The sequence below is a fragment of the Lepus europaeus genome, chromosome 17 (assembly GCF_033115175.1).
Source record: "Lepus europaeus isolate LE1 chromosome 17, mLepTim1.pri, whole genome shotgun sequence".
NCBI classification, from domain to species: Eukaryota; Metazoa; Chordata; class Mammalia; order Lagomorpha; family Leporidae; genus Lepus; species Lepus europaeus.
Genome location: NC_084843.1, coordinates 13,853,414 through 13,880,980, shown reverse-complemented (window position 1 = coordinate 13,880,980; position 27,567 = coordinate 13,853,414). Strand labels below are relative to the sequence as shown.

At 50.4% G+C, this 27,567-nt stretch overlaps 1 protein-coding gene across 2 annotated transcripts in view; it reads right to left on the bottom strand.

Moving 5' to 3' along the window:
• GFRA1 (GDNF family receptor alpha 1) overlaps positions 1-27,567 on the bottom strand; it is a 228,979-nt gene that overhangs the window by 200,582 nt on the left and 830 nt on the right. For both annotated transcript variants that reach the window (XM_062214549.1, XM_062214550.1), the window contains 2 exons: positions 26,627-26,920; positions 25,400-25,483 (listed from right to left, as the gene is read on the bottom strand). In XM_062214549.1, coding sequence (XP_062070533.1) covers positions 25,400-25,483; positions 26,627-26,920 — 378 coding nt within the window. The remainder of the gene's footprint in view (positions 1-25,399; positions 25,484-26,626; positions 26,921-27,567) is intronic.

Sequence of the window (27,567 nt, the reverse complement as noted above, 5' to 3'; positions counted from 1 at the left end):
TGCTCCATGAGATAGAGGAAGAATAGAAGCCACAATCTTCATCAAAAAGATTTTCTAAATTATGTAGGAATTCTAAATTTAAAATCCACAGTTGTGAAAATAAAAACATTCAATGTACAAATTCAATGAAACACAGAAGATAATTAATGACTAGGAAAGATAGAACCAGACACCTGACCCAGAAGGGATGTTAGAGAAATAAAGAAATGGAAAATAAGAATTCAGTAACATGAGAAATGGAGGAAAGAATAAAATGCTCAATCTGATAGAAGTTCAAAAGGAAGAGAAGTGAGGTCATGGAAAAGTACTGGAAGAGCTACCCACAGTGAGTATTCACATAGGAAAGAAAACACACCTCTCTTTTTAATGCCTAAAAGGAGAAATTTAAAACAATTCCATGCTAAATATCAGTGAAATCAGTGAAGCAAAACAAGGAAACCTGACAATATTAGAAAGAAGAAAAATTAAAATATAGCTCAAAGTTACAATAGCTCATGAGAGTGACAACAGACATTGCAACAGCAGTAACATGTGCCAGCTAGCAGTGGAATAACACTGTAAAAATGCCAAAAGAACTGCCAAACTAGAATATAAGATTATACTCAAGTAATTATTATTCAGGAAGAAAGAGTAAATGAAGACATTTTTCAACATAAAAAGACACAATGAGTCACATGCCTGAGAAAGAATTCTTATCCAAAATATACAGAAAAAAAAATTCTTGACACTAGGAAAACAACTCCATTTTAAAATTGGGTAAAAGAACGATCAGACATCTCACTGCAGAAGACACACAGATGGAAAACAAGCCTATGAAAATATGCTCAGCATGATGTGCTGTTAGGGTACTGCCAAGTAAAATTAAACAACACGAGAGATGACTACACACCTAAGAGCATGGCTAAAACCCAAAAACCTGCCACTACCAAATGCTGGTGCGGACGCCAAACATGGAGCACTCTCATTCATAACTAGCGATGCTGCAAAACAGTACAGCTACTTTGGCAATTTCATAAGCTAAACATAGACTTAAAATGTGATCCAACAATCACACGCCTAGGTATTTACCCAGCTGAGTTTTAAAACTTAGATCTACACAAAAAGATCTGAACAGAAATGTTTATAACTTAATTCATAATCTTCCAAAACTAAAAGTAGTTGAGACTCCAAGGAACTTGTCCTTGAATAGTTGAATGGATAAACAAATGATGGTACAGCCATTCCATGTAATACAATTATTCAGTGATTGAAACAAGTGAATTATCAAGCCACAAAAAGACACAGAGGAACCATAAGTGCATAAAGGGAAAGAAACCAGTCTGCAGTTGTAGGATTGCAATGTTAGGACATTCTTGAAAAGGCAAAATTAGGGGCACAGTATAAAAGTCGGGGATGGCGGAAGCTCAGAGGAATAAGGTAGGACAGGGAGAAGCAGTAAACACGAGAAACACAAGACATTTTTAGGGCAGTGAAACTATTCCATATGATGCCATGAAGGATACACAGTATTGCATATTTGTGGAAATCTGTAGAACTGTGTAACACAAAGAGGAAATAGTAATGTAAAACCATGGACTTCAGTTAGCAATAATGTACCAGTGTTGACTCATTAATTGTAACAAACATACCCGCTATGGTTGTCCCCCAGGGGTTCATGTGCCGGAGGCTTGGTTTCCAGTAGGGCAGTGTTAGGGTGGTCAGGCCTTGAAGGGGTAGGGCCTAGAGCAAGTTAAGTCCATCAGACAGCACCACTTTCAGAAAGGTTTAGTGACAGCACCACTTTCAGAAAGGTTTAGTGCACGTCTCACGGGGCTGGACTGGCCTTTGGGAAAATCAGATGTTACAAGGGGGCCGGGTGCCTTCCTAAGTCCCTGCTCCTGCCAGTGAGAGACCATCCATGCGAGGTCCTCACCAGATCCAGGCTCTCAGACCTCCAGAACTGCGGGCCACATAAAACTCTTTGCTTTGTAAGTTATCCAGTCTCGGTATTTTGTTATAGCAACACAAAATACACTAAAACAAGATATTAATAATGGGGGAAACTGCCAGGGTGGAAAAGTATCCGAGAATTCTTTGTACTGCCTAATTTTTCTTTAGATCTAAGTTGTTCTAAAAAATAGAGTCGTGGGGAGGGCACATTTGGTGCAGTAATTAAGACACTGTGGGGGCCAGATCTGTGGCGTAATAGGTTAAGCTTCCACCTGAGATGCTGGTTCACGTCCAGGCTGCTCCTCTTCTGATCCAGCTCTCTGCTATGGCCTGGGAAAGCAGGGGAAGATGGCCCAAGTGCTAGGGCCTCTGCATCTACATCGGAGACCCAGAAACAGCTCCTGGCTCCTGGCTTCAGATTGGCCCATCTCCGGCTACTGCAGCCATTTGGGGAGTGAACCAGAGGATAGAAGACTGTTCTCCCTCTCTCTGTAACTCTACCTCTCAAATAAATAAATAAATCCCTTAAAAAAAAAAAAAAAAGATAGTGCTTGGGATGCATACATTTCAGCCTCCTGGAAACCTGCACCTTTGGAGACAGCAGGTGACGCCGGCAGTGGGTGGGTCCCTCCAACCCGCATGGGAGACCTGTGCTGAGTTCGGCTCCTGACGTTGGACAGGCCCAGCCCTAGCTGCTGTAGGCAGTTGAGGCAGGAAACAAGTGCATGAGATCTGTTTTTCTCTCTCTCTCAAATAAACACACACATAGTCTATTATTGATTAAAAGAAAAAGGAAAAAGTGATTACCATGTATAAACTCTTGATGAAATAACTATTTTTCACAAGACAGCAAAACACACACTCAGCCTAGAGAGGTAAGCCAAGAAATGGGTTAATATGTTAATAAATGCAGTGACCAATCAAAAGCAAAAACTAATTCTTAAGAATGTTAAAACATGGAAACAGTGTGTATCGCCTTGCACAAGACATGAATTGTAGCTCAATAAACCTGTTACCAAAAATAAAAGCGCATGCCTCACAACCCAGTCACTCTATTTCTAAGTACAAACTCCCCCTACACGCACAGAGAGACCGGAGTAGGAGCACCACTGTGGCATTATTTGGAATTTCAAAGGCAAGGGAAGGAGCTAAATGTTCTTCAAGAGTGCAGGATCATTCACGGAAGGGTTTAGGTGACAAAGCTTCCACCCGCGGCCAGGACGAACAGCAGCTCCGTGAAACCTGGGGTCGGAGAAGCAGATATGCTCAGAGGAGTGAGCGGCCCTTCGGAGTCATCTGTCCCGAATGAAAGTCTGTAAGTCTCCACCTCCAGATGGCATTCATCCCCACCCCTCCCCCACCTCAGAAAATGGCACCACAATTCATCCAGGTAGGTGACAGCACCAAAAGTCCTCTCACCCCCTTCCCTAATCCATCCCTGTCCACCCCTAACCAAGTGCGAGCCCACATCAGCCGTGAGCTATGCCAGAGCAGCCTTCTTCCTCAACTTCTCCTCTTGCCCATCAACAGTATGAGATTCCTCTAAAACATAAACAAAATCACAACACCACCCTCTCCCAAGCCCTCCAGCCCCTCCGAGAGCTTCTCGTCACACATGGGACCAAATCCAAAGTCTTTATCGTGGTCTCAAAGGCCCCAGAGCCACGAGATTGGCCGCTGGCTGGCGCTGCCACGGCTCAGTTGGCTGCCATCGTCTTGTCCCTTGAGCCCACCAACCCCTTTCTACCTGCAAGCCTGGGCCCTGGCTGGCTGCTCTCTCCCACTGGCTGTGTACTAGGCTCCCTAAGGCTCATGACTGCCACTTCACTGTCACAGAACCTACAGGGCTTCCTCTAAAAGGTGCCCACCCCCCTCTCTCCTCCTTAGCTCCTCTGGTTGTCTTCCCTGCATATTCATTTACCATCTGTCTCCCCCTGGATGGAACCTAGGTCTCCAAATGGCGAGGACTTTCTGGCTTGTTCCCCAGAGCCCCAGCATACCCAAGCTAGGCATTCACAAAATACTCGTAGAATGAAGTAGTCATTGGGCGATCCTCTTTTCTGACTTTAACCACCAGTAATAGCTCCTTTTGCAAAAAGTCATGAGGTTAATGGCTATGCTGGTAACTTCCGGGTGATGGGTACACAGATGCTAGCTGCAATTCTCTCATGTTTGAGGGTCGCTGACATGAGACCATAATTCCCAGCTGACTGTGTGTTCCACAGGTTGAATCCAACCAGATCTGTGATCCTGAACTTGTTCCAGAATGTGGTCGGGTGGCACAAGGGGAAGGCAGACAGTGGGGAGCAGCCACGGAGAGGGAGAGCAGGAGGGGAACAGTCACGGAGAGGGAGAGCAGGAGGGGAGCAGCCACGGAGAGGGAGAGAGGAGGGGAACAGCCACGGAGAGGGAGAGCAGGAGGGGAGCAGCCACGGAGAGGGAGAGCAGGAGGGGAACAGCCATGGAGAGGGAGAGCAGGAGGCTGCCTAGGCTATGCCTTCCACTTGGCATGAATTCACTTTGCTTTCCACAGTTTAAGAGCTCGGTCTCTGTTTCTACCTGTGTTGAATCTTGAAGGAAAAGGAGGACAACTAGAAGTGGGCTGCTTTTGAACAGTGGCGCTTGCCAGGCCTTTTGCCATAGTCACCTCCTGCAAGCCTGCCCACAAGTAGATAAAATACCTAAGGCAGACAGGCACAGGACTGGAACCCCAGGTCCCACTGAGGCTTGAGGAGCTAAGGGGCCAGCCGAAGAGAACGAGACTCTCTCAGAAGGGCATGCCAGCGCCTGCACCCTTCCCAGATGGGTGTAGTGGCTCCTTCACAAATGTGACAACGAAGACAGTGGGCTGAGAGGACCCTGCAGGCCTGCTCCACGGATGCCAGGCAGCGCTGCCACTCCCTCCCGCTGGCTCCAACCAGTCCAAGGTGACTTCTCCAGCCTCATCTCACACCGGCCTCTCGTGCCTGCTCCCTCACACACCCTCTGCCCCTTGCCTCTCTTTCTGGAACATTCTTCCAGTTCCAACCAAGCCTGCTCCTGTCACAGGCTCTCCTAGCACCATCTGCCTATCCCGGCCAGCACTCCTGATGCTTGGACTTCTTGTCGTATTTGTGTCTCTGTCACCTGCTAGGCTATAAACCTCCCTGAGGGCAGGGACCAAGCCCACCTTTGGTCCCTGCTCCATCTGCTATCGCTGAGTACCCAGTTGGGGATGGTGTGAAGCTCGCTTGTGACCATGAGGAAGGCAAGCAGAGGAAGCTGCTGGGAGATGTCACTCATCTCCTCTGATAAGATTTCCAACAGCAGGGGAGGAGCCAAGGCCTGGGAGTTAAGAAGTCGTGTTCTCAACAGCAGCGTCTGCCAGAAACCTGCACTGTCTCAGGACCTCTTAAGTTCTAAGAATTAACAAGCTCTATTTATCATCTAAGCCTCTTGAGGAGAGTTTTCTGTCATCCATACAAGAAACAGACAGCACTCCCCAGCGAGATGTGAGCTTGCGAACAGCCAGGCTAGGCCACTTCTGTCTCAGTTCACCAGAGCACCGGGCACCAACAGGTGCTTCACGGTCTGCACCTTCCCGGTCCCCTCCACTGCACAGTCCTTCATTCCCGAACTCACTCGACGCATTTCTATTCAGTGCCTACGACGTGGCTTTCTCAGATTAGACGTAGAGACATGGACAAGCCAGGTAAGGTTCTGACTTTTAGGCACCCTAACATCCTAGTGAGAAAGACAGGCAAATAAGTAAATCAGCAAAAGACTGTTGGCTAGTGGAAGGTCCTGTGGACATCACAGAAAGGGAAAATATAAGAATGAAGGAGTTAACTGAGGAAAGATCATGGAGAAGAATATTCTAGACAAGGGGGAGAAGCAAGCACAAAGCCTTGGAGATAGGACAAGCGTGGTGCATCTGAGGAGCAGGAGAAAAAGCAGAGTGGATGAAGAGTCTGCTATGTGGGACAGGAGTTTGGCTCAGCAATTTAAGCTGCTATGTAGGATGCCCACATCCCGTCTCAGAGTGTCTGGCTCATGTCCCAGCCATTCCACTTCCAATCCAGCCTCCTGCTAATGCACCCTGGGGTGGGGGTGGAGGCAGAAGATGATGGGTCAAATACCTGGGCCCTGCCACCCATACGAGAGATCAGATGGAGCTCCTTACTCTTGGCCTTGGCTGGGCCAGCTCTGGCTGTTGAGGCTATTTGTGGAGTGAACCAGCAGATGAAAGATTCTCTCTTTACCCTGCCCCTCCCCCTCCTCCTTCCCCTCCCCTTGATCTCTGTCACTCTGCCATTTAATTATATGGAAATAAATAAATTGGGGCCCACACTATGGCACACCGGGTTAAGAGACCACCTGCGATAATGGCATCCCATACGGGCACAAGTTCAAGTCCCAGCTGCTCCATTTCCGATCCAGCTCCCCGCTGATGGCTTGGGAAAGTAGTGGAAGGTGGCCCAAGTGTTTCAGCCCTTGCACACATGTGGGAGGCCTGGAAGAAGCTTCTGGCTTCAGTCTGGCCCAGTCCTGGCCATTGTGGTCATTTGGGAGTGAACCAGCAGATGGAAGACCCCTCTCTCTCTCTCTCTCTCTCTCTCCCCCTCTCTGTACCTCTGCATTTCAAATAAATAAATAATTTTTTTTTAAAAAGTAAATAAATAAGTAAACAGAGAGAGAGAGAGAGACTATGTCCTTCAGGGGAAGAGAGCGCCACAGTTGGGGCTAGGATTCTAGAATCCTCCTGATGAGAACACAGGTGCCTTCAGGACAGAGTCTGCACCCCCAGGCGGCCGCCATCCTCAGGCCTGATGAGGACAGAACTGCGAGCAGAGGAGAGGGGAGGGAGAGCTGGGGCCCTGGCCCAGGACCAGCGTGCCTCTTAGCAAGTGCCCTAACCACTCTGGTCGCTGAGCTGCTATCCAACATCCACCCACCAAGAAAAGGCCTGGACGTGGTGATCACAGAAGACTCCTTCAACCCCGATATCCTATTATTTTCTTCCTTTAGGTTATCATTTTTTCAAATGAGACAAATCAATAGAAAAACATGAACACTCACAGAGAATGATCATTTAAGACTTATATTTTCAAAGCCCGTATGCTGGTGTGCAGGGGGCCACGTTGGTCACTCTGAGTCACAAACACAAAGTGTCTGACTCAGCCTGCTGTTTTACTGCTACCTTAGAATTTCAGAGTGGCAACACCCAACCATGGACGCTTCGTATGGGTGAGGTACATGAGCGCCCAGCCCTTTCCCACGTACAGGTGCCACAGCCTCAAAGGCCCCTGGGTGCCCCCATGACCCCCAGCCATAGTGCCCTCCTGAGCCCTGATGATCACCTGGCCTCCACCACTGGCAGACAGGAGCCAGGCCCCAGCCACACTGGCCCCTGTTTCTGGGGAGTGCACCAGGGTTTTGCCCACCTTGGGGCCTCTGAGCTCTGCAAACAGTGCTCTTTGGCTGGTGCTTGAATGGCCAAGTCCTCCTTGCCATTTAAGTCTCAGCCCAAAGTCACCTCCTCAAAGGGTTCAGGCCCTTTTTGACTTCAGTGTGACCAAGGTTCCCTTCCCCTTCTATTCACCATCAGACGGGTCTGTTCTCCTCTCTGGGTCATGCACCGAGTGCCATCCAAAAATCACTTAACGCCTCCCATCCTCGCTACCAGACTTCACAAGTGCAGGGCCTCATCTGTCTTGTCCATGCCAATGTCCCCTGGACCATGCCCGGCTCACAAGCATTTGGCATTGGCATGGAAAGTATTTGTTGATGCACTGAAGGAAGAAGTCATCCGAGGACCCTTGACAAAGCACAGGAGAGCACACGGCTGTTCGGAACCAGGAAGTTCCCAGGGAAATCATCAAGTTGCAGCACAACCACTTCCAACCAAGACAGGACATCTGGGACAGCGGGGGCTGGGGGGCCCTGAGAAAGGCACGCACCTCCCCCACGGGACCCTGACTGCACAAATGCCTGATGAGTGGGACAGAGCTGCCAGGGTGGCCTCCACACACACGGCTTTCCCAAAGAGGAACAGAAGGGCCTGGCAAAAAAATTAACTTACGTCGCAGGACACGCTAAGACTGGAACTCAATCATCTGGTGCATACGCATGCATTTCATTATATGAATTTTCATGAAATTTCTGAAAATCTCTCTGATGCATGGACTTCAAAGCTTCTTTGCATCAAACTTTTAATTCCATTTTCCATGACTTTTTGAGGTGCCCCCCCCCCCTTTTTTTTTTTTTTTTGGCAGGCAGAGTGGATAGTGAGAGAGAGAGACAGAGAGAAAGGTCTTCCTTTTTGCCACTGGTTCACCCTCCAATGGCCGCTGCGGCCGGTGCATCGTGCTGATCCAAAGCCAGGAGCCAGGTGCTTCTCCTGGTCTCCCATGCGGGTGCAGGGCCCAAGCACTTGGGCCATCCTCCACTGCCTTCCCGGGCCATAGCAGAGAGCTGGCCTGGAAGAGGGGCAACTGGGATAGAATTTGGCGCCCCGACCAGGACTAGAACCCAGTGTGCCGGCGCCACAAGGCGGAGGATTAGCCTGTTAAGCCACAGCGCCAGCTTTGAGGTACCCTCATAGAAAGAATGTGAAAAGTCCAATGCCAGTCCCCTGGGAGTTTAAACACTTTGGTCAGCAGACTTGCTTTATTCCTAGAAGCTGGTGGGGAGGCCAGCATCCCATGCTCCATACCTGGTGATGCACGAGGTCAAGCAGGTGGTGCAAAGCCCATGGTCAAGGCAAAAGCGCCAGAGACCCTTGGACAAGAGAGAAGGTACAAGTATGAGAAGGGGACTGAGTGAGGGGGAAGGACAGGAAGGAACAGGCAGGGGCCCCCTGCTCTGCCCCCCCAACCTGTGCTGGAGAGGCCGCTCCCACGAAGTGGACAACAAAAGCGAGCCTTTCCCTTTCCCGCGCAATTACCAAATATAAAACCCTGCGTGTAAAATCTTCTATTTCAGGATTTTCTAAACAACATTTGTGAGTGTTTTACATGCAGGGTAAATATTTGCTGGGCATTTAAGGCCCACGTCAGAGTGCTTATCTAAAAAGTGGTTTTGTTCTGCTCTTAAGAGGAAAATTCTGCGTGCGGCTCAGGCTTCACACCCAGCCAGTGAACCCACAAGCACCTGCCCCCCCCCCCCAGTCCAAGGTCTGCCCCCGAGAGGAGCAGCAGGCCGGATCTGCACACAGCCATTGCTGCGAGGCTCCTTCCATCTGTGTCGCCTGCACTTTCTCCTAATGAAGGGGGAGGGCGTGGAGGAACAGGTCAATGCCTCCCCTCGCTCCAGGTGCCACCACAGCAGCTCTGCCAGGCTACAGGAATGTTCAGGAAAATTCAGGAAACAGAAGACAAGGCTGCAGATGGTAACAAGGGAGGAGGTAGACAGCAGGCTGGGGTCACTTTGTAATACAGGGAACCCAGGGGTCGTTTGCTGTGCTTCTCAGGATGGCAAATTCCAACGTCCTCAGAGGTCTTCAGAGAGCGGCCACCAAGTGGGAGATTCAGTTCGCCAAGTCTCCCCTGGACTGAAGGATGCACATCCAGCCCTCTCTGGATGCTGTGCAATGTCTTTTTTTCAGTAAGTTTTTTTTTTTTTGGTGGGGGGCAGCTAAAAAGATTTATTTGTTTATTTATTTGAAAGGCAGAGTTACCGAGAGAGGAAGGAACAGGATTTACATCAGTTGTTTCACTCCCCAAGCGGCTGCAACAGCCAAGTCTGGGCCAGGCTAAAGCCAGGAGCCAGAAACTCCATCTCCCACACGGTGGCAGGGACCCAAGATGTGGGCCATCTGCCAGTACTTTCCCAGGCACATTAGCAGGGAGCTGGATCACAAGTAGAGTAGGCAGAACTCAAACCAGCACTCGGATACGGGATGCCTGTGTCACAAGAGAAAGTTTAAACCAAGGTCCCACAATGCTAGCCCCTAGCTTTTGATCTTTAGGAAGAACACCTAGCACTTCTGGGCCGCTCCGCATCAACACATCTCACAACACAGAGCCCATCCTGCACTCTCACGGTAGGCGTTATCCTCATTTACAGATGAAGAACTGAGACTCACGCACGTGAACCACCTGCCTACATCATAAAATGATGACGCCGCAATGCAAACCCAGAGCTGACTCCAAATCCACCTCCTTCCCACTACAGCACTGCGACCCCTAAAACACAGAAACATTTCTGTAAGATTCTAGGACGCCACCGCCTTATTCCCCAGGCGTGTGAGAGAAGGCAGGTTCTCAACAGGGAGCACGTTTGGGGTGCGGCCAGCTGGAACTACCCAGCAGGCAGCCAGATGGACACAGTATAACGGAGGGCTCCTCAACTCTGAGGGACCCGAAACTTTGGGGGTTGCAGAATCTCCAGGGGTGCAGATCTTCATGGTGTAAAGACCACAGGAGCGCCAAGGCCCTTCCAGGCGCTCAGCTCAGTTCAGCCAGCCAGGGCAGGGCGTGGACAAACTAACCCAGGGCCAGAGACTTTCCAGGGAAAGGTCTGGGATCAGTGCTGACCGGGTCCAGGGCTTCCTTCCTAAGCCTCTCGAAAACAACAGAGATGTAATTTTTGGCTGTTTGGATGAAAAACCTCTGGGGTCAGTGTTGTGGCACAGTGGGTTAAGCCACTGCCTGCAATGCCAGCATCCCATGAGAGCACTAGGTCAAGCCCTGGCTGTTCCACGTCCAATCCAGCTCCCTGCTAATGGGCCTGGGAAAGCCACAGAAGATGGCTGCAGAAGTTCACGGGCCACCACGTGAGAGACCCGGATGGAGCCCTGGGCTTCCAGCTTCAGCCTGGCCCAGCCCCAGCCATTGGGGCCATTTGGGGAGTGAATCAAAGGATGGAAAACTCTCTCTCACACCCCCCCCCCCCGACCTTTCTCTCTGTAACTCTTTCAAATAAATAAATCTTAAAAACATACAAAATGATGCTTAGACCAAAGGTTGCTGAGAATCCATCCTGGATTTAGTTGCTTTTGTTCTTGACCCATTCACCAAAAAGGCAACAAGCTAGACAGCATGCAAGAAGCTAAGCCTTTGCAACTGAACACACCTGGCTCAAACCCAGGTTCTGTCCCCCACCAGCTGTGTGGCCTCAGGTAGGTCGCTTGACTTCTCTGTTGGTTTCTTCTTACGTAAAATGTGAATAATGCCCCTCACCTCCACGGCAGGCACAACCAGGCCTTTTGGGAGCATTTGATGCGACAGCGTAGGAGAGCACCCTGTGTCCTCCTGATGAGCAGGTAGCGGAAGACAATGTCACAACAAATGCTGTCACAGCTGCACTGGCAACCACAGCCGACTCTGCCCTGAGCCCGGGCTGGGCCTGGAGGCAGAGCCGCCCTGCAGATGCTTCTGGAAAATCAGCTCAGCTAAGCCTTCAAGCCTGAGGATTTCCGCGGAGTCCGTGCTCTTCGCTCACCATGGCTATGTTCCCAAGAAGCAAGGGTAGCAGCGGAAGGGCAGGCCAGGGACCGATCCTTAGAAAGCACCCCTACCACCAGCCAGCCAGGCTCCAAGGAATGGCCGCCACTAAACCCACAGGGCAGTGTCCTGCGAGGAGGGGATGCTGGAAGGATCTCCCAGACCCAGACAAAGGGGACTGAGAGAAACAGGCGACTCCCAAGAAGTCTGACCCTCGCGTGACCCCATGCACAATACAGCGGCAGTCAGCTCACTTTCTGGGCCAAGTGACATAGCCACCAATAGCTGAGGAATGTCAAGAGCAAGGCATTGGACCTAGGCTGCCCCTCCTCCACCAGGAGAAGGAAGAAAACACACTCTGGGTCTCTGCCTCTTTGTGCCTTGCTTATGACGAACAAATGTCGACAAGATCTAGGGGACACTGCTCTGTTTGCCACCAAAGTGCACGGGACATAATTTTAGATGAAGCTGCACCCGCCTAATTGTGATGCATTAAGTATTATGTTCATTGTTTCTGAAACTGGGTAGAAATGAATAATTTATTTCAGTCAAAGGAAACTCTTGAATATGAAATGCCTCATCTTTTAAAATTACAATTTGGAAGACAAGAATGAAAAAAATACCCGTAGCCAGTGAACCTCGTACGACTAATAGAAAACAATGCTGCGACTGCTTTTACCCTGTTTGCAAACAGCACATTTTTTTAAGCGTGCCTGAGAATAATCAGGGAGAGACAACCATAAGTTTTCACAGAGCCCACATCCGCTCAGCACAGGGCCAACGTTAATTTTCTGTGCTCTTTTCTTTTCCCATCCACATACCTTGGCTCCCTCGAACCTACTCCCCACATCCCTGCGCTCCAGTCTCTGCCATTTCCTTCCAGAACTTTCTTCCCTGCACCGTCTTTCTCTTCTTCGCAGCCACTTCACTGGGCCGTGCACACTCCTGGTTCGCCGCTGGCTCCCAGCAAGCAGCACAGGGAGTGTGACGCTTGGACAGCCTGGAACCCATGGCACCGGCGACTGGCATTCCAGGCATGGCCACCACTAGTGCTGCTTTCCTTTCCTTTTTTCCAGAGCAGAAGGGATCTGCCTCCACGGACACGGGCTCCTCTTCCTGCTGCACACTAAAAGCCGAGGGAGGAGGCGAAGGGAGAGAGATGGAAGGCCTATAAAAGGCAGGTGCCTCCTATGCGGGTGCAGGGACCAAGGACCTGGGCCATCCTCCACTGCACTCCCGGGCCACAGCAGAGAGCTGGCCTGGAAGAGGGGCAACTGGGATAGAATCCAGTGCTATGACCGGCACCCGCATGGGAGACCGGGAGAAGCACCTGGCTCCTAGCTTCTGATCAGTGTGGTGCACCGGCCACAGCAGCCATTGGGGGGTGAACCAATGGAAAAAAGGAAGACCTTTCTCTCTCTCTCTCTCTCACTTTCCACTCTGCCTGTCAAAAAAAAAAAAAAAAAAAAAGGCAGATGCCTGCCAAACTCACCTCCTACTTCCCCTTCCCGGAGCAGGTCAGAAGAGCCACAACCGGCTACAGATTGCGTAAATGTTACCTCCACCAACCCCTTGGAGTGGATACTGTTATTATTCCATTTATACACAGAGCACTAGCACACTGGGGCTACTTCACCGGTGGCCCTGCCGCTCATGAGTGCCCAGCTCCAGAACTTTCCCTCGTGACCACTGAGCTATCCTGCGCGGCCTAATTCCCTAGGATCATCTGGGACCTCATCCCCTACCCCTCCCTGTCCCTACCTCAAGCTCTGGCACAAACATGGGTGCTGCCTGGTGGTCGTCAGGACCGGAGGGGCTCGCAGGCTCGGGGTGTCTTCCTCCCAGCCAAAAAGGGCAGCACCACCTCTGCCCAGCCCACCCCCGAGCAAGGCCAGGCAAACAATGTCACGAGCACCCGGAAGGCCAGGCCGAGAGGGCTGGGCAGCTCTGAGGAAGCAGCTCTGTGCAGAGTGGTAATTACTGGCTGCAGTCCCAGGAGCCCTCCCTCCTCATCCTGCCCTCACCAGGCGTGCCCTGGGGTGAGCGGGCATCGCTTTCAATTAAGACAACTCCCGCACTGAGAACCTGTGCGTTTGTGCGCAGGCATCCTTGCGAAATGTTCTCCATCAAGTGCAGAATTTGGCGCAGACAATAGCCAAGGGAGACGGAAGACCGGGGAGACAGCTGAAGAAAACAGTAAACAGAAAAAGAAGCGGAAAGACAAGCCCGCGTGTGGAGGCCGGCACGCAGGTGCTGGCCTTTGGGCCTCCAGGGGTAGCAGAGAGGCCAGGCAGCAGGACAGTAAGGAAACAGAAGCCCACCCTGAGCCCAGGACAAGAGCAGAACGGCGGGCGGGAAGCCGGCTGTCCACCTCTTCACCGGCCCCAGTGACCTCCCTGCTGCTACCACGGCCAAAACGCCTCCTGCACCCAAGGCCCGCCTGGATGTGGCCCCAGAGCACTCCACCTCCTGCAAGTGCACCCCCTTCCCCACCCCCTCCTGCCACCTTCCCAGAAGCACCCTGGGAGGTCAGGCAGCCTCCAGGACACCCAAACCCTGGGCCCTCTTCTCCCAGCGGAGCTGCGCCTGGGAGAGGGGAGCGGTGGCTCACAGCAGGGGATCCTGGCCTGGGCTTCCTGCAGCAGCCCCGTTGCATGCTGGGGGAGGTCTGATGTGGTTCTCCGTGTGTGCTTTCATGACACAAATCGCGTCAGGTGAACCGTCTGGAATTTTTGCTGCGCTGTGGTGTTGCCCTACAACATGGCAATTTGAGAGAATTTGACCCAAAAATCCCAGCAGCGCTGGGGTAATCAGTCATCCCTCTCCCCTGGTTTTACTAAGATGCCAAACCCAGGTGTGGCACATTTGCCTCTCCCCCAGCTCCTCACCAGCCCTCTTCACATCTGGTACTTAGGGCCCACATCCTATAATTAGAATCCCAGATACCCCATACCCCTGCATATGCTGTTGCCTCAAAACACCCTTCCCAACCACCTCTGCTTACCAAACTCCTATTCATTCCACAAAACCCAGCTCAAAAGTTCCCTTCCGCAAGCCTTCTCCAACCCACAACTCCCTCTGGTCAGCTACTCCCTTCTTACAGCTACAGCTGAGCTTTGTCCAGAGTTCTATTCACTCACCATAACGCCTCTCATTTCCATCCCTAAACCAAGAAAGAGCACTGTTAGAAGGCATGGCCAGGGTCCTGTTTACCTCTGAACCGCCCAGCCCTCCCACTGTGCTCACAGAGCATTCTCGGGCAATATCAGATAAACGAACTTGGCAAGAATGAAATTCTGTCACACAGAAACAGTCCAACTGAGAGAGATCACAGAAATTGATCAACTGTTCTCTTCATTCTAAAATAAATATACATAAGGCATATTTAATAGGTAACATTATACACTGCATGTATTATATCAATCACATGCATACATGATATCATTCAATTAAATGTATACCAAGCCTTTATGCAGATTGTGCACCTGACGTAAATGGAGTATGTCTTCTGTGATATCCGAGGACGTGCAAAGGGGCGCTACGGTGTGCATTCCGGAGCCACACCTCCAGCTGAGAATGCTGGGTCTCCCCCTTCCCAGGTAGGCACCCTCACACAAGTTTCTGACTACAGCCTGGGCTCCTTACCACCAAGCAGGGCTAGGGGTGCCCGGAGAGGAACACAGCCGCTCAGCACCTCTCACAGCTGTTGTAGTTACGATTCTTCTTTCTCCTGCGGTACCATGGTGAGGGCAGGCATTACCAATCGCACATATGTCCACAATGACAGCCTGGCGGCTCCTGCTCATTGCCATGCAAGCGCCACTTGTCATTCCCAAGTTTATGAGACAACAGCGTTTCCACTGGGGACCCTGGAAGTCAGCGATCTCCTGGAATCTTCCTCGTCAAGAGTTTATTTGAAACTCAGAGTAGCAGGGATCAATGAAACATTTTATAAACATGGGCTTCAAGAAGCCTGCTGGCCTATTCCTACAAAGAATGCAATCAATACTGATTTTCATACATTATTAACTGTACACGAAACGATAACGCACAGAGAACAACAGAAATCGCAGTCAGCCTGGTGCTTCGTAGACAATTCAAGGGACGTACAGAGAGGCAGCGCCAGGGTGGTGGAAGACAAATGAATAGCATATTAGGTCACCTTAAAGTGGGACTAAACTATGTATTCCTTTCTTTACCACTGTGTAAACGCTATTTATATGACAACATGACAAAAAAAATGGCCCTAGGCATTCTGCTCTACTTTAGAAGCCCTTCCATCTCACACTGAAATGAAAAAAGATACAATCCAGAAATTGCTTCTTTGGTTAATATTTCTGCAGTTCCGCAGGAATGGTTTTAATAGTGTGCGTGTTCTGGATTTTGGTTGTCAATTAAGAACCCATCAGCAGGCAGGGCTAAATATTAAAATAACAGGTACTGGTTTACATTTCAGCTCTACAGGGCCACGGTCAAACAAGCATTTTAAAGTGGGAGACCCAGGGGGAGACGCTGTATCTAGGCAGGAGAGAAGGTTCAGACATCTCGGTCTGGGTAAAGGACCCAGGTCTGTGCACGCAACAGTAAAAATGGCACAGCTTCTGGAGTCACAGGAACAACACGGGCAGCTGAGCTCTCCCAGGGACCAGCTGTGTGGTTCAGAGAAAGCTACTCAGCCTCTCTGAAATCAGAAGGCTCAAGACCTCCCTCCAGCATGGAGGGGGAGCAGGAGGAAATGATGCCTGTGACCAGTGGGGACACGCAGAAGGGGAGGGGACACACAGCAGGGGCTCCCCAGAGGGACTCTTGCACCCCACCAGCCTCCCCTTTAAAGAGACTGCAAGATAGGAGAATACCCACTGTGTTTGACCAAAAATAGGCCATTTGACCAAATGATTAAAAGTCTGTCGTATGCTAATGATTGGACTGGGCGGACCTTCGGCCAATTTAGTAGGAGTAAATTGCAATTGATTTTCGAAGAAATTGCTTGTTCTCTTGCCTTTCCTCAGCTGTGTCACATTCGCTCACACACAGCTGCCTTTGTCACAGCCAGGACCAACTGAAACACGTGTCAAGGAAGAGCTTTGGGAGGCAGAATGTTTGATGATACAGCCATCCACGCTCACACACACTATGAATACACGCGTGCCTGAGCAGGTAGACACACCGCACAGCCACGTCGGGGCGTGTGTGGATGCACGTTGATATAGATGTTCTACAGGATCTGTATTTAGAAACAATCCTGGCTCCGCAGCCGGATCCTTCTGTATGCTTTGCAAATCCGTGCATGGTGGGAAAGCTACCCTGAGTCACTTTTATTTTCCAACAACTACTATTTGAAGAAAGATCATAAAAGAACACAACACCCCTAAAGTCTTCTCTCCAAACACAGCAGCCCTAACCATGTAAATCCTGGATATGAAAAGAAAATGGTTAAAAGATCACAGAAGATAAAAATCCCTAATAATAAAGGTTAACAATGGCTGCTTTCACCCCTAATTTCTGATATGGTGAGAGACCCTCTTAGAACATTAATTAGAATGGGAGCAGAGATGAAAGCAATGCCCGGGGGGACATAATAAATTAGCCCCTTATGCAAATCACCCATTCATTTTCATCACTGACCCAGCTAGTTGAGTCTCTAAATTACAGGAAGTGGTTAGCTTAACAACAACAACAAAAAAATCCAGATCAAAGATTAATTTTATTTTTAATCTGAGGGCTGTGAGGCTTACAGCAACAAATAATTTCTCATTTTTCCTTGCAGACAACTCTGAAGGAGACCAAAAGAATACGAGAATCAATGTTCCAGTCGCTGGTCTCTGTTGCCAGAGACCGATTAATTAACCCTTGTTCCAAGACAATGGACAACTGCCCGCTGAACTGAAGCTGACCGTGCTTCTCCCCCTAACTGCAGAGAACCCAAGGGTGGTAGCCCCAAGGGCATCCAGATGTGAACGGGCCAGGGCCAGGACACGCAGTTTCAGATCTCAATTTAAAAACAAACACTCACCTAATTTCACTTGTCATCACTGTCCTAGACAATTTATGTGCTACTGGCCTATAAATTTATGGAACTCTCAGTTTTCTTATCAGTAAAATAAGGGGATTGGACTAGAATGACCTCCAAAAGTCCTACTGCATCTCCAATCCAGTGATTTTATTTATTCCTCTAAAGCAAACACGGCACTCTTGATCATTCAATTTATTTAAATATAATTTTACGGCATGCAGTCTGTCCTCTGCATTCACTTGAGACTTCACTCTTCCCTATCCTCAGTTTCCCTTTTTCTCTTTTCTCCCTTCATTTTTTATTTTATCATCTTCCATATATTCAAATAAGATACTTAAATGAATTCTAGTTCAAAGTAAGGTATACACTGAATAAATCATGCTTTATGAATGTTATTAATATGAGGGAGATACATGCCCAGATCATAAGTTTCCTTAATATGAAGGAAGTACCAGAAAGAAAAACAGTAAGTCTCAGGTTAACACAAGATTCACTATACAGAACCTTCAAGAAGGAAGGAAATGTGTCCAAGATGATCCTAGTCCAGTGCCTTCACACAATGAAAAGGAGCAGATGACTCGGGGGGGGGGGGGGACACCAGCACAAGGTCACCCAACTGGTTTGGGACAAAGCTCGAAGCACAACACAGGACTCCTGACACCTGGGCTGGGACTGCTCTGACCAATCCCTAAGAATTTGCTGCTGTGTCCCAGAGAACAAAAACAGGACCACTTCTGAAAAGAACAAGCTTCGACAGCAGAAAAATTAAGAGACGGCAGAAAGAAATATTTTAGAGGAGTTAGGGGAAAGAATGAGGACAGACATACTGGCTATAAATAATTTTGCACCTTGTAACAATCTTCAATTCATGCAATTACCTGTCACTCACTGATGTTTTATCTCCCTTCTTCTAGGAGCAGGCCCTACAGTGACTCTAGGTAAAAGCAGTCTTCCCCGCTGGCACCCTCAGGCCTTGGCCACAAGCATTCAGATACAAGAATGTCCTACACTACTTTATTCCTGAAAGTTCTTGAGGTTGACATTTAATCTAAATGACAAAATGTTGTCTTCAGGAGGAAGTGGTCAGTGACACGGAGACACAGGTGATTCTGGTCATCAACAGGTAAAAAGAGAGTATGTATGAACTATGACCCCAGTTAAAAAAATATGCAAGTAGGTAAATATATATGTACATACATACTCATATATAGTCCAAAAAAAATCTGAAAAGGCTAATGCAAACATTTGTGTGTGGTTATCTTTGGGTGGTAGGGTCCTGAGTGAGTGAAATTTCTTGGCCTTTTTTGTTTGTTTGTAATTTCATATTGCTCTGCAATAAAAATGGACTGCTGGGGGGCAGGGAAGAGAGAATAAAAAGCCCAAGTAGTGGTGTGTGAAAGTGAAATGTAAGTGTACTTAGCGGAGCCTTTGGAGACGGAAGCATCTCCCAGGCTTAAGGCTTGCCCTTCGCAGAGAGCAGTAATTCTTCCCGCTATGAGGGGCGTCACAGAGACGTATGGGGAGAGGTTAGAGGAATGGGAATCAGTCAAGCTGAGAAGGGAAGGCTGCTCACAAGAATCCTTAAGCACTGGAAGAGCCATCACCAGCTGCAGCAAACTTACCTCGGATCCCAGAGCAGGACAGGGGCCCCCAAGCACCGAGGGGACCCAGCGCAGGAGGAACAAAGGCCTTCCCCAAAGGGCAGTTACGCCTCAAGCTGGGTTATTAGGAGGCAGGACTTCCTCCAGGGCCTCTTACACAGGACAGATGTTTTCAAGGTGGTTCATGAGTAGCCTTTCCTTTCCAAGTCATTGTTCCGTGATCAGCGTGATCTGCTGAGCAGAGGCCCAGACTTGGGAGTCAGGAGCCAGCCAACAGTCAGCATGGCCTCAGCACGGCCTTAAAAGTGGCTGGGATCTAGCACGCACTAGGCATGTTTCAGGCATCATGCTAAATATTTTATATATCACATCTTTAATCCACAAGACCCTTTTATGTAGGCGTTTTCATCATCCCGTTTTACGTCCAAGGCACAGTAAGTTTAAACAACCTGACTAAGGCAAAGCACAACAGGGCTGGGTACCGCCCAGCTGGTGGACTCCAGAGCTTGTGTCCTTTCTCCAGCGCCAGCATGGGCATAAAGCCGGAACAGCAACTGGTCAACCTGTAAGCCACCTAGGTACAAAGACAGGACCTGGCAATGAAGAGGCCAGGTAGGATGAGGAGGAAAAAGACACAGCTGAGGTCAGTAAGAAGGCCCATGCAAAGTGCAAGCGGGAGCCATGGTGGATGCACACAGGGAATGGGGAGAGGGTAGCCATTCTGAAGACAGCACCTACCTGTGGCAGACCTGGGGATGGGGCCAGCAGAGGGAGGGAGGGAGACCCCACAGCTTCCTGCTCAGATGAGCAGAGAGGGGAAGAGAGGGTGCAGGGAGAAGGGGAAAGATGATGAGATCCATGTGGGACAGGCTGAGTTTGAAGTAACGGAGACACAGCCAGGTGGGGTCATCTGGGACTCAGCTGGAAACAGTGGTTTCAAGCCCATGAGAGGCCAGAGTAGGAGAGAGGCTTTGAGTCATCAGTGAAAATGGTAGCTGAGGTCCCAGGAACAGACTGAGTTTGCCCAGAGAACGTGTAGACAGAAGGGTCAACATTGGCCTGACTCTGGCCAAACTGTTCCTCTGTCTGAGCTTTGCGTCCGTAACAGCAGAAGGTTGGACCCCATCCCTACCCGCCCTTCTGCTCTGATGTTAAACAGAGCTGATGGGACACCTGTGTGGGAACAAGAAGTATGGCTGGTGTTGAGCAGACACGCACCATCACAAGCAAGCACTTGACTTTCCAGTGGGAGACAGATGCATAAATAGGTCTCTCCATGTGCTGGGATCAAGGTCACAGCACAGTGCAGCATGAGGGAGTCCTGACCGGAAGTGCTTGTCGGGGGAACTCACTCAGAGGTCAAACTTGATCTTGATCTCCAAGAACTGATAGAAGATTCCCAAGCAAAGGCAAGGAAAGATAATGTGCAAGAAATACATGGGGGGATGATTTAGCTCAGGGAGCTTGGGGGGGGGGGCTTCAAGAAGGAGGGTGAGGCGGGGCCATGACTCATCATGACTTGAGAACATAGCACACGATGGCATACGTCTCTTCTCCGATAAGCAAAATTCATTCTGTTAAAGATTTATATATTTCTTTGAAAGGCGGAGTGACAGAGGGATAGAAAGAGAAAGATAGTCCATCTGCTGTTGCACTCCCCAAACAGCTACAGTAGGCCAGGTTGAAGCCAGGAGCCTGGAACTCCTTCTGGGTCTCCCACGTGGGTGGCAGAGGCCTAGTACTTGGGCTGCCATCCACTGCTTTCTCAGGTGCATTAGCAGGGAGCTGGACCGGAAGCAGAGTAGCCAGGACTCAAGGGCCCTCTGCTATATGATGCTGGCATTGCAAGTGGTGGCTCAACCTGCTGCTCCTCAGGGCTGGCCCCTAGATTTGTGTTCCATAAAGCTTTTCAAAAGTAGCAACATAAATATGACACATTGTCTAATTACTGAGCACATCTTTCAGAAAAATTGCACAGACTGAAGCGAGTTTAGGTACATCTCACCCTAGAGCAAGCCTTTGGCAATTACTTGGGTACCAATCTCAAGATTCTAAAACTTCCCAGGAAGGTCTGAATGTTGGTAGAGAGATGATGAGCACACCAGAAGGCTGGGACTTCATCTGTCCCCAGATCAGATCTGGTGTGTTCAAATTCTTTAAGACTGATTTATTTATTTGAGAGGCAGAGTAATAGATAGAAAGACTGACCATCCACAGACTGGTTCACTCCTCAAATGGCCACAACTGCCACAAAGAGATAGGCCAATCTAAAGCCAGGAGCTTCTTCCTGGTCTCCCACATGGGTTCAGGGGCCCCAGCACTTGGGCCACCTTCTGCTACTTTCCTAGGCCATTAGCAGAGGGCTGAATCAGAAGAGGAGCAGCCAGGACATGAACCAGCGCCCATATGGGATGCTGGCATCGCAGGTGGAGATCTAACCTACTATACCACAGCACCAGCCCATAGTATGTTCAAATTCTAACATTGTTCTCTCCCTACAATCTCTCCCCTTGATTCCTGCATGCAATACAATCAAGTCTGATGCTACTGGAGAGAGGCCTGGCACCTCTTGATTCTGCTCTGCAAAATCCAATCTCCCAATCAACACTTTGGTACCGTGGAGCCCTCTCTGTCTCCTGCTGCCCAGGAAGTGCTCATGTCTTCCCTTGGATCCTCCATCCTCAGGCTTTCCTGGCATCTACTACACTTACAAAATCCCTGCCTGCTTTGTTCTCGCCCCCAGAGAGTCAAAAAAATAAAAATTGCCAGCAGCTCCATCAGCCTTTCAGATCACTGGTTACTTCTTGCCATTTCCTAAACTTTGGGGAAGAAAAAAAAAAAAGAGAGAGGCAGAACCAAAGTTAAAGAGCAGAGTTGTGACTGGAGAGACACAGATGTTTAACATACAGTGTGGCTGCTGGCCTTGGAACTTTCTAGAGCCCACACTGCTCAACCTTTGTTTCCTTCTCCACCCTTGCTGGTCTTGCACTGGTGCACTTTTTGCTTTGTGCATTCCCACTCACTCCTCACATTCCAGATTCCTAAAAAGCATACTGGGTTAAGCTGGCTTTGCAGGTGGCTGCCCAGATGGGCACCAGTTTGAATCCCACCTGCTCCACTTCCCATCCAGCTCGCTGCTGATGCACTTGGGAAAGTAACAGAGGATGGTCCCAGTGCTTGGGCCCCTGCCACCCACAGGGCAGACCCGTATGGAGTTCTACACTCCTTGGTTCAGCCTGGCCCAGCCCTGGCCATTGAGGCCACTTGGGGAATGAATCAGCTATCTCTGTCTCCCTCTCTCTCCATGACTCTGACTTTCAAATACAAAAAATAAAAAAATGAAACCACACTGCTGCCAACTCACCGGAAACTCACCTCCCAGGTCCTTCAATGGGCAGTGGAGGCCAGGCACTTTGCTAGCAAGTTTCCACGAGAGGGGGCCCCCAACCTCCCACCTAAGTCCTCATCTCACTTGGACCCCGAGTTCCTTTCAGAACAGGATGACGGCTTTTAGATACTGCCTTATTTCTCCCTTCCTTGTTCCTGCCCAACCCCTGAGAGTCCCTCACCAGAGCCTTGCAGCTGGTTAACAAGTCAGCAATGGCAAAGATGGCTGAGGGCCCGAGCAAGAGCGCCAAGCACGGCCTGTTCGGGGGAGGACTCAGCTCCCCCTGACTGCATGGGTGAACGCACTCTTCACATTGGGTGTGGAATCCCAATGTGGACACTGACTGCTCCCTCACCTGTAAGAGGCAAAGACCCTGCTTTGTCTTGATTTCCTCAGAGAGATTTTCAAGACAGAGAGATGTTCCAGAAACTCAGTTTCAAGCCGTGAAAAGCACCACTTGTCATCCTGCTTCTCTATCCTGCATTCCAGAGAGGCCCCACTGAGTAATGTGCATCACTGGATGACTTAAAGCCGCTCACGGCTCCATGTGGCTTCACCATACGCACTTAAGGAACACAGCCACTGACAGAGGTCAAAGCTCATTAGTGCTGGAGCCTGAATTCAATGCCCTTGGGACGGAAAATGGAGCTCCAGACAAGGCCTTCCTGGCTCTGGTTAGTGCATCAGGACTTCTGGGTTCTGGGCAGAACAGGTCCCACAAACTCAGGATCGCATCTGCTAGGGAAAGAAAGCCAGCTGAGGCCTCCAATCAATGAACCAGTGAGACGTGGTCCATGCAGAAGAAGTTCCAGTGCTTATCAAAGACCTTCTGGCAACCCGGGGGTATCCGAGGACGACCACATTCAACTGCACAGATGAATGCAAGGGTTGAAAGCAGAACATAGGGGGACAGTGGAGGGATTCTAGAGGGGACCTCTGTCCTCCCTCAGAATCACAGACCACTGAGACTGGAGACTTCTTACTCCAATCGCCTCATCACCCACAGGGAAAAGAGCAGCCCGCAGAGGGAAAACGAGTTAAAGACCCCACAGCTCCCAGCAGTTCTGGGATTCAAGCCCAAATGGCCCTTCTTCCTTTCCCACTTCCTGTCTTCTCACTGTCCACTTCCTGTCTTCTCACTGCCCACTTCCTGTCTTCTCACTGCCCACTGGAGGCCACAGCCTTCCAGGCAGGAACAAAGACTGAGGAGTACAGGCAGGCGGCAGGCAAGAGGCTCTGCCCCTCAGAGCACCAGGAAGTTCAAGGTCACCTCTGGTACCCCTGGGCCATCTCCCATCCTAGTTCCTACACACGTGCTCTCAGAAAACCCACAGGGTCGCACACCCTAGTGCGTGTACCCCTCCTCCTCAGTTTCAGCCATTCTGCTGGCTGAGCCAAGGGGACAGGACACATTAACAGGGATTTGGAGTGGAAGTTCTGGCCATTATTCAGGATGACATATGAATGTCTCTGATATTAAACGTGAACTCTTATGTCTCATCCCAAAACACACACACACACACACACTTTTCCTCTGGACCAAAAGAGAGAACAACCTAAAGGAGCGCTCCTCAAGTTCCAGGCGCCTACCAAGGTCCCTGCCCAGGGCTCCTGTTGAGATGCAGGTTCTGACTCAGTAGGTCTGGGAGGGTGCCTGACCTTCTGCACCACTACTGTACTCCCAGGCAATGTTAGGCTGCTGCTCTGAGGACCACAGGCCCAGTAGCATTGGGCGGATGTTACAAGAGCCTAGGATCAAACAAATCAGGGTTTGGATTCTCATTCTCCCATTTAGGAGCTTTGTGATCGTGGGCTGGTTTCCTAGCGTCACTACGCCTCAATCTCGCCGTCTCTAAAATGGAAATAATAATTATGTAAAAAGCACTTGATGATGATTGTATAAGGTAATGATGCAAAGCTCTTAACACAGTGCCTGGCATATAATAAGGGCTTAATAAATGTCAGTTGCTGGCTGCTTGTAAGATTCATGGGCAGGGAAGTAACTGGCTCATTGCCCAAACCACAACAGCCAGGACGTAGTAGGTGCTCAGTGGATATTCGGTACACGAATGTGCATATATTACAGCTACACATGATATCAGCATATATCTACTCCCTGGGCTCTGTGGCTTTTCTGCAGACGAACACAAAAATATTTTGAACACCAGAAGATTCTCACCAGTGACAAGGTGTCTTCATATAGAACCAAATTCAACATTAACCACCATACTGACCCACCATGAGACATGTAATCTGTAGCAGCCATATATACTCAAGAAAACGTCTCAACTGTAAATAAATAGACAACATCAGTCTACAATCCGTATGTCATTAAGAGAAATCACTGGCCTTGTTCATTATTTATGAGCTGTCTGAATACAGATGGTATGAAAAACTTCATTCCAGAACAAAATTCACTTCCAAACCCAAAGGAGACCACAAAGAGAAACAGAACAAACCACCCCGGGGTTTAAAGGGCCACCAGGGCAGACGCGCATTCTCTTGCAAATGTACTTTCTTGCTCAAGAAAAATCAGAAACAGGAGAACTGTTAACAAATGATAGGGCTTAATCTTTTAAATCAGAGGCAGACGAAAGAATCCATCCGAAATTCTTCAACAATCCAAGATTATCTGCAGGTGTCTCACAGGGTGAGTGGCACCATTTGAACAGATGCCCGTTCCAGGGAGGCCCTGTGCAGGGTGTGCAGTAAGAAGAGAATACGCTTGCCACCTACAGACAGCAGTGGCACTCCCTGGGCATGAGCTGGCCAATCATATTTTAATGTGAAAAAAAAAATGCAACCAAGTCCCCTCCCTCCAACTCCTTGCAAACCACTATACCACACTACTTCATTTAGAATTACTCTTAAGTCATACAATCATCTCCAGGCATTCTGCCTCTTCATTGTCGTCATCCTCTCTCTAATTTCCCAGAAACACTGTGCCACTCAACTACCTACTTATTTAGAGCCAAAGAGAACGCAAGCCAATGGATTTCAAGCAGGCAAAAAGGCATCAGAGTGGAAGCATAAATCTGCTTACCTGATATGAAAGGAACCACCCGGAATATATCTGACAATCTGCTGTTAACTGGTTCATACGGGGAATCTTCGAGCAGATCGTTTCCTAAAAACCACAGGAAGACGGGGCTCAAATGAAAACCAAGCCAACAGACATAGTTCAGGCAGTTTCCTGCTCCTGAATCTGAATTCTAATTATGTTATGATTGTGTAACAGAAAGATGTGGAAACTCTCAAAGATTTCCAATTCATCTACTTGGCTCTGCTTATGTCTTTTTGGGTTCCCTCTGCCTTTGTTGTCCTTGTTCTCCCCAGAGCGCCGTGAAAACATTGGAGAGCAACCCAGCTCGATCTTGCCAAAAACTCTCCCACTCTTTGCAAAGGAATGAAATCAGAGCCAGTGACGTCACAAGCCCTGCTCGCCTCCAGGAGCCAATGGAAGGAAGGTGACCCAAGGAGGCCCCGTTGTTGCTGTTTGCTCGCCAAGCAGGGCCTGTGGTTGGGAAGCAGGTATCCTGGCTACTAAAGAGTCCACCTGAAAGAGGTTTTCATTGACAGATCTGGAGGCGGCGGCTGCTGACAGGCCAGCCTAGCATTCTACACGTGTGCTTCTCCATCAGGGGACGGATGCACGGCGTGTTTGTGACCACACAGCTCCTGCTGGGCTGTCTCCTGGTGGCAGGTGGATCTTTCTCTGCCTGAGCCTCTTCTGTGTTAATCAAGGTTGAACCACACCAGCTGGTTCAAGACTGGGCTAATCTCAGATGACAAATGGTTTTTCACACACCTGCCTTAAATCACATTTGAGGGGGGTTAGAGAGAGAATGGGTTCCACCGGACCTTTTATACCCTATCTTATGTCAGACAGGGAAACTCCAGGCAAGATTCAAGGCCAGCCTCTGCCTGATTATTCTATGAAGCCACTCAAAGCCCCAGGCCCACCTCCTTGGAGAAAAGTTGTGGGTTCCTTGTTGGGGGAGGGGGGGGTCTTTACTGGGTTCCTACTTGGATGCTCTGCCCAGGCTTCAGAGAGGTCAGCGGGCTTCCCGGGGTACTCCCCCCGCCCCCCACCTCACGGGTTTTCCAAGGATCTGGCCCAACAAAGCTGCCTGGCCGCAGCAAACACCAGCTGCCGCTGTCCCTGGAGGCCAATGAAAGGGCCTCATTCCGCAGCTGGGGAGAAGCGAGCGCAGGCTGAGCCCGGCGGGCCGGGGCTGGGGGCGGGCCGGGAGGGGCGGTGGGCGCGTACCCTGCAGGCTCTGGTACATGCTCCAGTAGATGCGCAGGCAGTTCTTCTCCTTCTTCATGCCCCGCTTGCAGCGGCAGTTGTACAGCGACTTCTGCTTCAGGGCCTCCATGGCGCTGCGGCACTCGTCCTTGGCCTCGAGACCCGACGCCAGGCTGAAGTTGGTCTCCTTGCCCGCCACGCACTGCCTCAGCGTGCGGTACTTGCTGCTGCAGCTCTGCTCCTTGAGGCACTGGTCGCTGGCTTTCACGCAGTCCAGGCGGTCCCCGCCGCTCACTTCCGCGGACAGGAGCAAGTCTGCGGGGTGGGGGAGAGGGAATCCGAGTGCAGCGACCCCGGCGGCGCCCGGGCCGCGGGAGGGGAGGGCGCGTGCCCGGGGCCAGGATGCTTGGCCAGGCTTCTGGGGCTCCCGGAGCTGGGAGCAGGTCCACAGGCACCCCCGGCCCGGACCCAAGGGTCCATTTCCCAGGCCCTGGAGCTCGGCCGCCAGATCCCCCTCCCTACCCAGCCGGCCGAGGAGGGCGGTGCAGGCTCAGCCCGCAGGCTGCAAGCGGTCCGCCGCGGAGCCTGCGCTGCCCACCGCGTGCCCGGCGCCCTGCCGCCCCGGGACAGCCCAGGCACCCCGGCCTCCCCCGGCGGCGGCGGGGCGCTGGGCGGAGGAGCGCGAGCTAGGCGCAGGGCGGACCAGCCCCGAGCCGCCGCCGGCTGCCCGGCGGGGAGCGCCGAGACGTTATTCGGGGTGGGGGAAAAGTTTTCCCTTCGAAGTTTGCTCTCCCGGCCCAGGGCTCGCTCACACTCCACCTGCCCGCGGCGCCTCCTCAGGCTCCGCGGGACTCGCTGGGGGCGCGCGGCTCGGGGCCGGAGGTCTCGCGCCCCTTTAGTGCCCCCCTCTCCCAGGCTGGGTCATGAAAAAGCACGGAAAATGCAATCCAAGCACGAAAAGC